Here is a 10,893-nt window from a genome sequence, read left to right as displayed (position 1 = left end):
GGAAGGAAGGAAGGAAGGAAGGAAGGAAGGAAGGAAGGAAGGAGGGAGGGAAGGAGGGAGGGAGGGAGGGAAAGGAAGGAAGGAAGGAAGGAAGGAAGGAGGGAGGGAGGGAGGGAGGGAGGGAAGGAGGGAAGGAATTCGGAGTTTTCTGTTTCTATGCTCTCTAATGACTGAAAATGATCATGGATTTTTGTTTCTTGAAGGCGTGGCTTAGTAAGTGCCGTAAATCCATCTGAAACTGGGACTTTCCTGGGAATCGTGTTTTGAGAGCATTTCTGATAAGTCCAGTTTTGCTGCTGTGACAATTTTCTATCTCTTGAATCTTTTTTGTTGTCATTGTTTGGGGTTTTGGCATTTTGTTTTGAAACAGACAGGGTCTCACTCTAGCCCTAACTAAGCTAGCCTCACACTCACAGAGATCCATTTCCCTCTGCCTCCTGAGTGCTGGGATTAAAGGCAAGGGTGCCCACAGCCAGCCTTCTTGAATTAGTTTTGATAATTATTTTTCCATTAGTTTCATTTCTCACAGTCATAAAGAATGCTTTAATTTAAAGTATCTTTGAGTTTGATATTTAAGCTTACTTTTATTCTTAACACTACATCTGTGTGCAACCCCTTCCCTTCCTTCTTTCTGGTTTTGTTCATTCGTTTCTCTGTATCTTGATAGTGCAGAGCTCAGCTGCGGCTGCATTCCACCCTCGCCGCCTCTCTTTCATTGATTGAGCTGCCAGAAACTTGGCTTTGAAATGTTTTATTTATTTTATTTTTATTCTTCTTGTTTAATAATGAAAGCACTTAAAGTGATTAATTTTCCTTTTATCACGGATTGGCCATATTCCATAAATTATGTCTTATAATGTTTTCAATGCCATTAATTTGTCATGCACTTTTTAAAAGACTTATTGTGGTGTGATTTATTCACAGGAAGCTTTCTAGGTACATAGTTTGATGAGATTTTTTTAAGTGAATTCGGTTGTACCATCGCCATACAAATTGAGATACAGAGCACTTTCCTCACCCCAAAAAGCTCTCCAGATCCTTCTGTGTTCAGTCTCCCAGATCTGATTCCTGTCCTATAATTTTACCAGGAATCTTGTAAATGGGATTATTAGGACTGTAGCCTTTCTTAATTTTCCATTTTTTTATTTATTGGTTTGTTGAGGAGCACAGCTTGTGCCATGGCATCAATGTGAAGTCAGGGACAGCTTTCAGGAGTCATTTCTGTCTTTCTGCCATTGAACTTGGGTGGTCAGGCCTGCTGGAAAGCACCCTTATGCACTGAGCCATCTCATTGACCTTGATTATAACACATCGCTGGTGACTGGTCCTTTTCATGATAGAGAAGAACCCTGTATTTAGAGATTGACCCAGAAAGCAGTCGTTCGTGGGGCCTGCCTTTGGTTGGACAGTGAGTGAAACCGACGTAGAGGGAGACATTGAGCCTCAGTAATGAGAAAGAAGGCAGGGGAGTGAGTGCGAGAGGACAGTCCGTTCAGATTTGCTCCTTTGTTCGACCCTTTGTTGATAGTGATGATGTTCCTGATAAGACTTGTGGATAAGAAATGTCCTTGAAGTGGAATCTTGAATCAGATTTCATCACTGAGTATAATTATCATGCCGTCTCTGGGGCGCCTTCCCGTCCCTACTGACAGAGTTCCAGAACTTTCACTGTTAACTGTTGACATTGCCACATTGAATAGTTTATCAAAATTACCTTGTAAACACAAGTTTCTAAAAGAGGGCTTGGTGGGTCCAATGAGAGTTAATGCCAGTACCCACCAATGAGGCTTGCAACATCCTACCCTGTCGGCAACCTGTGGGCACGCACCTGTTCCCTAAGTGCAGATGAAGCCGGGCATGGTGGCGCATGCCTTTAGTCCCAGCACTAAACCATTTAATCATTTGTTTTTTTTAATGTTTTATTTATTTTATATGTATGAGTGTATTGCCTGTGTAAGTGTACTGGTGTCATGGAGTGGCAGCAGAGGTCAGAAGAAAGCATCGAATTCCCCTGGAACTGGACTTAAGGATGGTTGCTAGCCACCGTCATCAAACCCGGGTAGCCTACAAGAGCAGCAGCTCTTAACTGCTGAGCCATCTCAAAAGTTTGAACTTTAATTTTCTAAAACTTTGGAATCGGTTTAATTGAAGACGACAGTGGTCCTGTGGTGCAGATTCACATTACAAGGATGATGCACGAGTCCCTCATTGTGAGTGCGTTCCTGTTATTCACTACAGTGAAGGGGAACCAGCAGTTCCACTCATCTGCTGCTGTCAGTGGACAAGACCAGAATAGTGGGATACGGGAGCCCTGCCCACCTGGAACTGGGCAGAGTGCCACATGTACCCTATATTCATAGCTTTTAGGTGAATGGAGGGAGCATGGTAGGATATTTAGAACAGTTTTACGTCTACTGAATTATTGAGAAAATAATACAGCCACTTCCCCGTCACTGACTTTTGCATTAGTAGGGCACATATGTCATAAATGGGCCAATGGGGTGGGAGAGTGGGGCTCCGTAGCACTTGTCTGACATATGCTATATCCTGAGTTTTAGCCTCATCACTGCTAAAGATACAGTAAAAAGAAAGAGACAGGTGAATGAGTAATGCTGGTCAGTTACTTAATAATGCTGATCAGTTACTCCTAGTTCACTCTTTGTCTGGATTTCTTCCACCAGTGTCCTCTGTGTGTCCCAGGATGACATTTGAGTATCCTGTCTTCATAGATACCTCTGCAAAATTTGGTGGTTTGACCTGCTTTTTAAAAAATGCAAAAAAAAAGCCTTATATTTATCTAAACAGATTAGCAATTAAAATGAAATTTTACAGTGTAGAAGTAGACACATGTTGATGTGCTCACCTCTGTTCATCTCTTGTCTTCATTTCAGGATCTCTGTGAGTGTGCCCTCCAGACTCCCTATGACAGCTTAAAATTAGGGATGGTGTCTGTCCTTTCTACGCTTTCCGGGACCATCGCCATCAAACACTACTTCAGTGTTGCTCCAGGTAAGGCTGGGGTGGTGTGCGGAGTCCTAAATGGTCCTATCCTTGTTTGTGCCTCAGGTCATCTCTGTAAGGCTTGAAACCAGGGCAGGATTCACTTTCCTAACACAGGGCATGTCTGTGATTTATCTGAAGAAGTCTTTTTTTTTAAAAAAAATTTAAAAATTTTTATTTATGTGTATGAGTGTTTTGCATGCATGTAGGTGGGTACACCCATTCGTACAGTGCCCCTTGAGGCCAGAAGAGGGTATCAGATCCCCTGAATCTGGAGTATGGACCTCTGTTGGCTGCTATGTGGATGCTATTTAAAAAATGCAGGTCCCCTGCAAGAACAGCCCCTGCAAGAACAGCCAGTGCTTTTAACCACTGAGCCATCTCTCCAGCCCCTGAAAATGACCTTTATCTTTTAAAAATTTTTTCTTTATTTATTTTTGTCTATGTGTATGAGTGTATTGCCTACATGTAGGTAGGTGTACTATGTTGTGCAATGCCCACGGAGGTCAGAAGAGGGTGTTGGATCCCCTGGAACTGCATGGTTGGTAGCCACCCTATGGTTGCTGGGATTCGAACCCGGGTCCTCTGCAAGAGCAGTGTGCTGGATAGCTTTAGTGTCAACTTGACACACCTGGGTTGAGGGAGCCTCATTTGGGGAATTTCCTCTATTAGACCGGCCTGTGGCCATGTCTGAGGGGCATCTTCTTGATGAGTGATGTGGGAGGGCCCAGCCCACTGTGGGTGGTGCCACCCCTGGGCAGGTGGGCCTGTGTTACAGAAGAAAGCAGACTGAGCAGGGGCCAGGGAGCAATCCAGTAAGCAGTGTTCCTTCATGGCCTGTGCTCCAGCTCCTGCCTCCAGGTTCCTGCCTTGAATTCCCACCTTGGGTTCCTTGATGAACTGTGACCCGGTAGATGTAAGATAAATAAACCCTTTCCTCCCCAAGTTGGTAGTGGTCAGAGTGTTTTGTCACAGCAATGAAGTGACAAACTAGGACAAGCAGCCAGTGCTCTTAACTGCTGAGCCATCTCTCTAGCCCCAAAGGTGGCTTCTTCACTAAGCCTATGGTACTAAAACCTGTGTCCTTGATCAGAAATGCCCATTAATACCCGGTGAGGAGCTTGCTTACTTACAGTAGACTTAAGGCTGAAGTGTTTGTTCTTACGAAGGTTTTCTTGAATCTCTTTTGCTACATTTCTAGTCAGTTAATTTGAACTCAGTTAATTGAAAACTATAACTTCTGTTTATTTGTTCCTTTAGTGAGCACATTGCATGAGTTTATTGGGTGAAGGGATTTCCCTGCCATATGTCTTGATAGGAATCTGAAAATCCGGGTGTTTCTGTTGCTCCTTTGGCATTATACATCTCCCCGCAGCAAGAGTCCATATGTAGCGTGGTCTAATGATTTCCATGACAGGCTACATTGGGAGCCAGGATTACGTGGGAATGTGGGAGAATCCATCCTGGGGACAGAGTAGTTATGCTCAGTCTTCAAAAGTCACTATAGCAGTGGACGTTTGCCACATTTAGTACTTGTGATACCTGTGTAGCTGACCTGGAGTCAATAGCAGGGCTGTAGTGTCTTCATTGGGCTGTTTGTATGTAGGCTTGGGGCTGTGATCCTCGGGTCTTTGCTCTCTCCGTATCTAACCTGAGTATTTATATCTCCGTATTCTGTGAGGTGCTCTATCAGTTATGCTGCATAATAAATCACTGCAAAATTTTCTGGATTAAAACTATAACTGTTTAATTTGCTCTTGTCATTCAGCAGTTTTGATTGGGCTCAGCTCGGCAGTTCTGCTGGTCTGACTTGAAGTCACTCTTATGACTTCAGTCCTCTAGAGCCTGCCAGAACTGGTTGCTCAAAGACAGCTCCATTCACAGTCTGGAAGATGAAAGTCTTTCAGCTGAGGTACCTGAAGGACCTTCTCTATGTGGGGAGCTAAATATAGTCAGACAAAAGCAGTCGTGTTTCATTTACTGTCTTACTGGTGAAAGCAAGCCATATGGGTGAGCCCAACTAGGCAGAAAAATAAATGGCTCTTGATCAGAGAATTAGAAAAACTGGGCCTGGTGAAGAGGCCTCTGGGGGTGGGAGGGTTTTCACAGCTCTGTCTGTCTGCATAGTGCATCACAGATTCAGTGTGCTTCAGATAAAATCTGTATATAAATCAGCAGCTCCCGGTCTTGGCTTACAGTCAATGCTGTTGGCTAATAGCAGTCTTTGTAAGAGCTATGGAAGACAAAGTCTTGATAATATCTTGTTATTTGTAAGGGCCTTCTCAAGTACCCTTTCAAGTAAAGCACATGCAAGGGTGTTTATTAAGTATTGAAACAGGTTTACAGAGATTCAGAGATGTACCCAGAGTCGTGTATATTTGTGTGTGAAGTGCCTGGACCTAGGTATGACCCAAGGGACTGACCTGGGACTTTCACTGTTAATGACCAAGTGACCTGGGTGCATGATGGCTTTTTATTTTTTGGTTCCAAAGATGTTCATAAGCACTTGTATAAGGTTATATTTGCTCTTTTATTGACGTTGGTTAAAATGTAGTTTGTATATGGAATTAAACAAAATGTTTAAGTAGCCAAATTAAGTAATATTCATAAGAAATAAAAGTTAAGAATTTCTGCTGGGCATGGTGGTACACGCCTTAGTCCCAGCACTTGGGAGGCAGAGGCAGGTGGACCTCTGTGAGTTCCAGACCAGCCTGGTCTACATAGCAAGTTCCAGACCAGCTATGGCTACAGGGAGACCCTGTCTCAAAAAGACAAAAAAAAAAAAAAGTTAGGAATTTCCAAAGTTAGATTCTGTCCATATGTCTTTCTGTATTTTTATTGATTAGATATTTTAGGACAAGCAGAAATATGTAAAACAGATTTATATCTAGGTTCTCATTAACAAATGCCTCTAAGGCATAAAAGATGTTCGGTATCATCCATATCTAAGAAAAATGCAAATCAAAGTCATGTTAAAACATGAGCCGGGGGCTGAGAGATGAGTCAGCGATTAAGAGCACTGGCTACTTTTGCAGAGAACACAGGTTCAGTTCCCAGCACTCACATGTCAGCTAACAGCCGTCTGTAACTCCAGTTCCAGGGGATCCAATGCACTCTTCTGACTTTTTGGGTATTGCACGACTTGGGTGCACTTATACACATGCAGGCAATACACTCATATAAATCAAATATATTTTTTTAAAAAACCAAAAAAACATGAGCCTGGCTTGGTGGCACATGCCCTTAGTCCCAGCATTCCACTTGGGAGGCAGAGGCTAGTGGATCTCTTGTGAGTTCAAGGCCAGCCTGGTCTGCATAGTGAATTCCAGGACAGCTGAGGCTACAGGGAGACCCTGTCTCAAAAACAAACAAAAAAACACAACATTTTAACCCATCAGATTAGCAAAGATTTCCAGGTTTGATGCTGCCTGTTGACAAGGGTGTGGAGCAGCCACAGTTCTCTACTGTTGGGGTCTAGGCACTTTGGAAATGTTCACCACATTAAATAGATGAGCCAGAAATCCCACTTTTAATCCACTTTTTATATATATACACATTGAAAAATCATCTACACACATGATTACTGATAGTGGTGTGTGTGTGTGTGTGTGTGTGTGTGTGTGTGTGTGTGTGTTTAATAGCAAGATAACGTCCATCAATAGCATCATTAAAAGATTAAAAGGCCCATCAAGCTGGGTATGGTAGCTGTCAGGAGGCAGAGGCAGATGGATCTCTGACTTTGAGACCAGCCTGGCCTAAATAGTTCCAGGCTAGCTGGGGCTACAGGAAGACCCTGTCTCAAAAAACAAAACAAGGATTTTACTAATCTCATATTTTTATATTATATCAGGAATCACTGCCTAGGATTACCTTGATTTAGACCTGGTGTAATTATTGTCTACTTCATGCTCAAAAAGTAAGGTCCCCTTGGTATGATAGACAAGGCTGGAACCATGGAAAGGAGAGGAATGAGAGATGCTAAGAGACCCCTGACTGTTCGTAGAGCTCACACAGAACTGAGAGCTTAAAATACTCATAGCATTTGACTTGTGTTACAGACTTTGAAATGTGAATTTTAAAAGGGACCATAAGAGTTGTGTGTAATTTACTAGTTTTAAGGCCTTAGTAGTAGGCTGCTGAAAGTCTTTTAACTGGTTTCTTTTGTAAAATGGGGTGTTGAGTCATAGAATCCCAGTATTTTTGATAGCTGCCTAGTCATTAATTCTTTTGTAATCCTTTTGAGGTATAATTTCTGTGATTGGGATTGGGCAAAGCAAGCAAAGTGCTCTTCTCTTACCTTGCTCGAAGTTGTGCTTTTCTCTGACACAAAGACCGTAGTGGCTTGTGTTTGAACCCCTGGGGTACAGCCTGTTTTGGCTTCTGTACCACTTCTCAATTTTTATTAATGTTTGTATGGGAAAGCCCTATATTGATTTTTAAATTGTAGTCATTACAAAATAGATGGCATGCGCCTTCTTTATCTTGATGAGGGAAGGAGAAATGTTGTATTATTCATGGAGTTGAGGTAGAAAATTTTGTTAACTTATTAGAGAGTTTCTCATAAAATTGGAAAAAATTGAACCTCTCAGCCAAAGTGCTTTCTTGATCCATATGAACGAATGTGATCTGTTGCTCTTCTCTGCTTGTTTAGGAAATGTAGGTTCTTCCCCCCGATCCTCTGATCTAGTCAAGTTAGCCCAAGAATGCTGTTACCACAGTAACAGGGGCGTCGCAGCCCATGGAGTGAGAGTGCTAACCAACATGACTGTGTCTTGTCAAGAAAAAGGTAAGTTTGGTCAGGGTTGACACATGGAGTAGATTGGGCCAGACAGATACCTGTGGGTTGATTGCTCAGTCCTTACTTGCTTCCGTCTGAAGTGTTCTAGCAGGCTCAGTCCTTGTGGAGCCCTTGGATTGTGACTGAACAGTCTAATGGAGTATCGCCTGTTCCTACTTAGGCTCACCTTGGAGTATGTGGTGCTGGGGACAGGAGCAGCTTAGGACTGCACCCCATGGCATAAGATGATATGTCCAGCCAGGCCTGGTGGCACACGCCTTTAATCCTAGCACTTGGGAGGCAGAGGCAGGTGGATCTCTGTGAGCTGTGGCCAGCTTGGTCTACATAGTGAGTTCCAGGTCAGCAGAGGCTACAGGGAGACCCTGTCTCAAAAAGACAAAAAAAAAAGATGATATGTCCCACTTAAACAGCATCTAGAAAACCACTTAGGTTAGTAGGGTACTTAAATAACAAGTAGTTTTACCTCGAGCAGTTAAACCAACAACAATATGAATTAAGTTTTCCTAGAACTCACCTCTAGGTATATGTAACATTGAACTGATTTGCATAAACGAGGACATTCAAAGAAAACAATGCACGAATTAGTATCTTCCTAGTGCTTTTAACCTGAGACTTAAAGTTTGCACGCCTGCTTTCAGGAGCGAAAGTGGGTTTTGGAGGATCCATCTTCTTCAGTGGTTATTTTGACTTTGATCAAGGTCACAAGCTCAGTAGTCCTCACCACCAGCCCTCAGAACTGTTCTTCCTGAACCGAGATTGTTTGGCTCCTTTTCCTTCATTAGTCTTTACACTGACTGCCAAGGTCCTGCAGTAACGGGAGCGTTCTTAAAGTGGGTGTTGATGTTGATTTGAATGAACAAACTGATTTCCATGTGGTATAGAAAACTGCTATATGTTCTTCTTTTTCTTGGCCCGGAACTCACTGGGTAGCCCAGGCTGGCATTGAACTCACAGAGATCTGTCTCTGCCTCTGTCTCTCAGTGCTGGGACTAAAGGCATGTGCTACCACGCCCACCCAGCAGCTGCTGTTCATAAAGCTGACGCATAAGTATAGTTAACTAGGACATCTGTAGCATTCGAGGCCCTCCAGAGAAAATGAGCCTTTTTAAAAATTAATTATTTCTTTTTTATTTTATTTACTTATTTTTTTGTCTTTTTGAGGCAGGGTCTCCCTATAGCCCTAGCTGACCTAGAACTCACTATAGGGACCAGGCTGGTCTTGAACTCACAGAAGTCCACCCTCCTCTGCCTTCCAAGTGCTGGAATTAAAGGTGTCTGCCACCACGCCTGGTTATTTATTTATTTTTTATTTTATGTGTATGAGTATATTGCCTGCATGTGTATAAGAGCACCCATGTCTTGCAGTGGCCACAGAGGTCAGAAGAGGGCATCAGATCCCCTGGAGCTGGAGTTACGGGCAGTTATTAGTCACCATGTGGGTGCTGGGAATCAAACCCGAGTCCTGTGCAAGAGTAACCAGTGCTCTTAACTACTGAGCCATCTCTCCAGCCCCAAGAGCCCATTTCTTAGGGTCAGCCTTCAAACATTAATGTGAGATGAGCTCATCAGAGTTTTGTAAAAGTAGTCATTTTCATTAGGAGCTGAAAACTGTTCTACCTGAGTGAAAATGGACCTGCATAATCTGTGTCTAATACAGAAGATCAACACACACTGCATAGTTTTCTGTTCTTAGTATTTTCCTTGGCTGAGCTCGTAGTGCTGTTTTGGTTTTGCTTTATAGCTCGGTGGCTTTAACTGTTTAATATGAATATTTTAATAATCTGCAATTATGTTTTGGAGATGAAGAAATCTGAAGATAGCCTTTACTTTTCAGAAACAATGCCACTTGTGCTTTTCCAGGAAGGTTAGCATTGCCTGGTGTTTCCTGTATCTTAGACGTGTTGTTTCTGTCATGGGTGGGGGGCGAGAAAATCGTCTACTGATCATCCCCACACTTAATGCTTTTCTTCCAGACCTTTTGGCATTGGAGCAAGATGCGGTCTTTGGCCTGGAATCCCTCCTGGTGCTATGTAGTCAAGATGGTAGTCCAGGTGCTCAGGCCACTTTAAAGGTGAGAACTCGACAAACTGCTTCATTTCCTGACCCGAAATAGGGAGTAGCAGTCCCGAGTGTGCAGGCCAGCTAGCTGTCACAAGGCCTCAGGCAGTGTAGAGCAGAAGCAGCCACAGGGTTAGGGTTAGGGTTAGAGGAGAGGGTGTCAGGGTTGTAACACAATCCAGTAGGGCCCAGATTGGCCCAGAGGCAATAGTTTGTCAACCCCTGGTTTAAACAAATGTTTGCCCTTGAACTTGGCTTTAAAAATTGTGTGCGCTTTTTGTTGTTTGTTAATGTCACTCCGGCTGGACTGGAGTTCACTATGTAGTCCAGGATTCCTCTGAACTTAAAACCATCCTCCTACCTCAGCCTCCCAAGTGTTGCAAGTACAGGTATGTACTACCATGCCCAGCTTGAAAACTGGCCTTTGGACTAATAATATCCCAAAAGGAGGACAAACTAGGAATCAAGGCCTGGTCCTTTTGCCATGAGCTGTCAGTGTTTACTAAGTTATAGTGGATGCTAGGATGGTCGTAGAAAATACAAACAGGCCGAACTCTAGTACTCTTAGAAGTTTCAGTCTGAGATAACACTGGTAAGGCCACAAGATAAAAAGAACCTGATGAAATGACTAGCCAAGTTCATTAGTTTGTGTATTCATTAATTTCCAGAGTATAGAAATTACTGTTACAGGACTGGAGCAATAGCTCAGCGGTTAGAGCACTGGCTGCTCTTACAGAGGACCCAGGTTTGATTGCAAGCACCCACATGGTGGTTAACAACCGTTTGTAACTCGAGTTCCAAGGGATCCAGCATCCTCTTCTGACCTTCATGGGCATTATGCAACACCTGCCTACATGCATATGCTCATATATTTAAGAAAAAAGATTTGCAGGGCTGGAGAAATGGCTCAGTGATTAAGAACACTGGTTGTTCTTGCAGAAGACCCGGGTTCAAATCCCAGCACCCACATGGCAGCTAACAACTGTCTGTAACTCCAGTTCCAGGGGATCCGACAGCCTCTTCTGTCCTCTGCGGGC

At 43.3% G+C, this 10,893-nt stretch overlaps 1 protein-coding gene across 2 annotated transcripts in view; it reads left to right on the top strand.

Moving 5' to 3' along the window:
- The window catches only part of Ints7 (integrator complex subunit 7), a 72,165-nt gene that overhangs the window by 25,156 nt on the left and 36,116 nt on the right, over positions 1 to 10,893 (top strand). For both annotated transcript variants that reach the window (XR_003848031.1, XM_008824822.3), the window contains exons 8-10: positions 2,892 to 3,009; positions 7,652 to 7,786; positions 9,772 to 9,869. Coding sequence is in view for 1 of the 2 variants with exons in the window: in XM_008824822.3 (XP_008823044.1) it covers positions 2,892 to 3,009; positions 7,652 to 7,786; positions 9,772 to 9,869 (351 nt within the window). In the remaining variant the exon portion in view is untranslated. The remainder of the gene's footprint in view (positions 1 to 2,891; positions 3,010 to 7,651; positions 7,787 to 9,771; positions 9,870 to 10,893) is intronic.

Source organism: Nannospalax galili, unplaced genomic scaffold (genome assembly GCF_000622305.1).
Source record: "Nannospalax galili isolate Female #2095 unplaced genomic scaffold, S.galili_v1.0 scaffold648, whole genome shotgun sequence".
Lineage (NCBI taxonomy): Eukaryota > Metazoa > Chordata > Mammalia > Rodentia > Spalacidae > Nannospalax > Nannospalax galili.
This window is presented reverse-complemented; position numbering and strand designations above follow the sequence as displayed.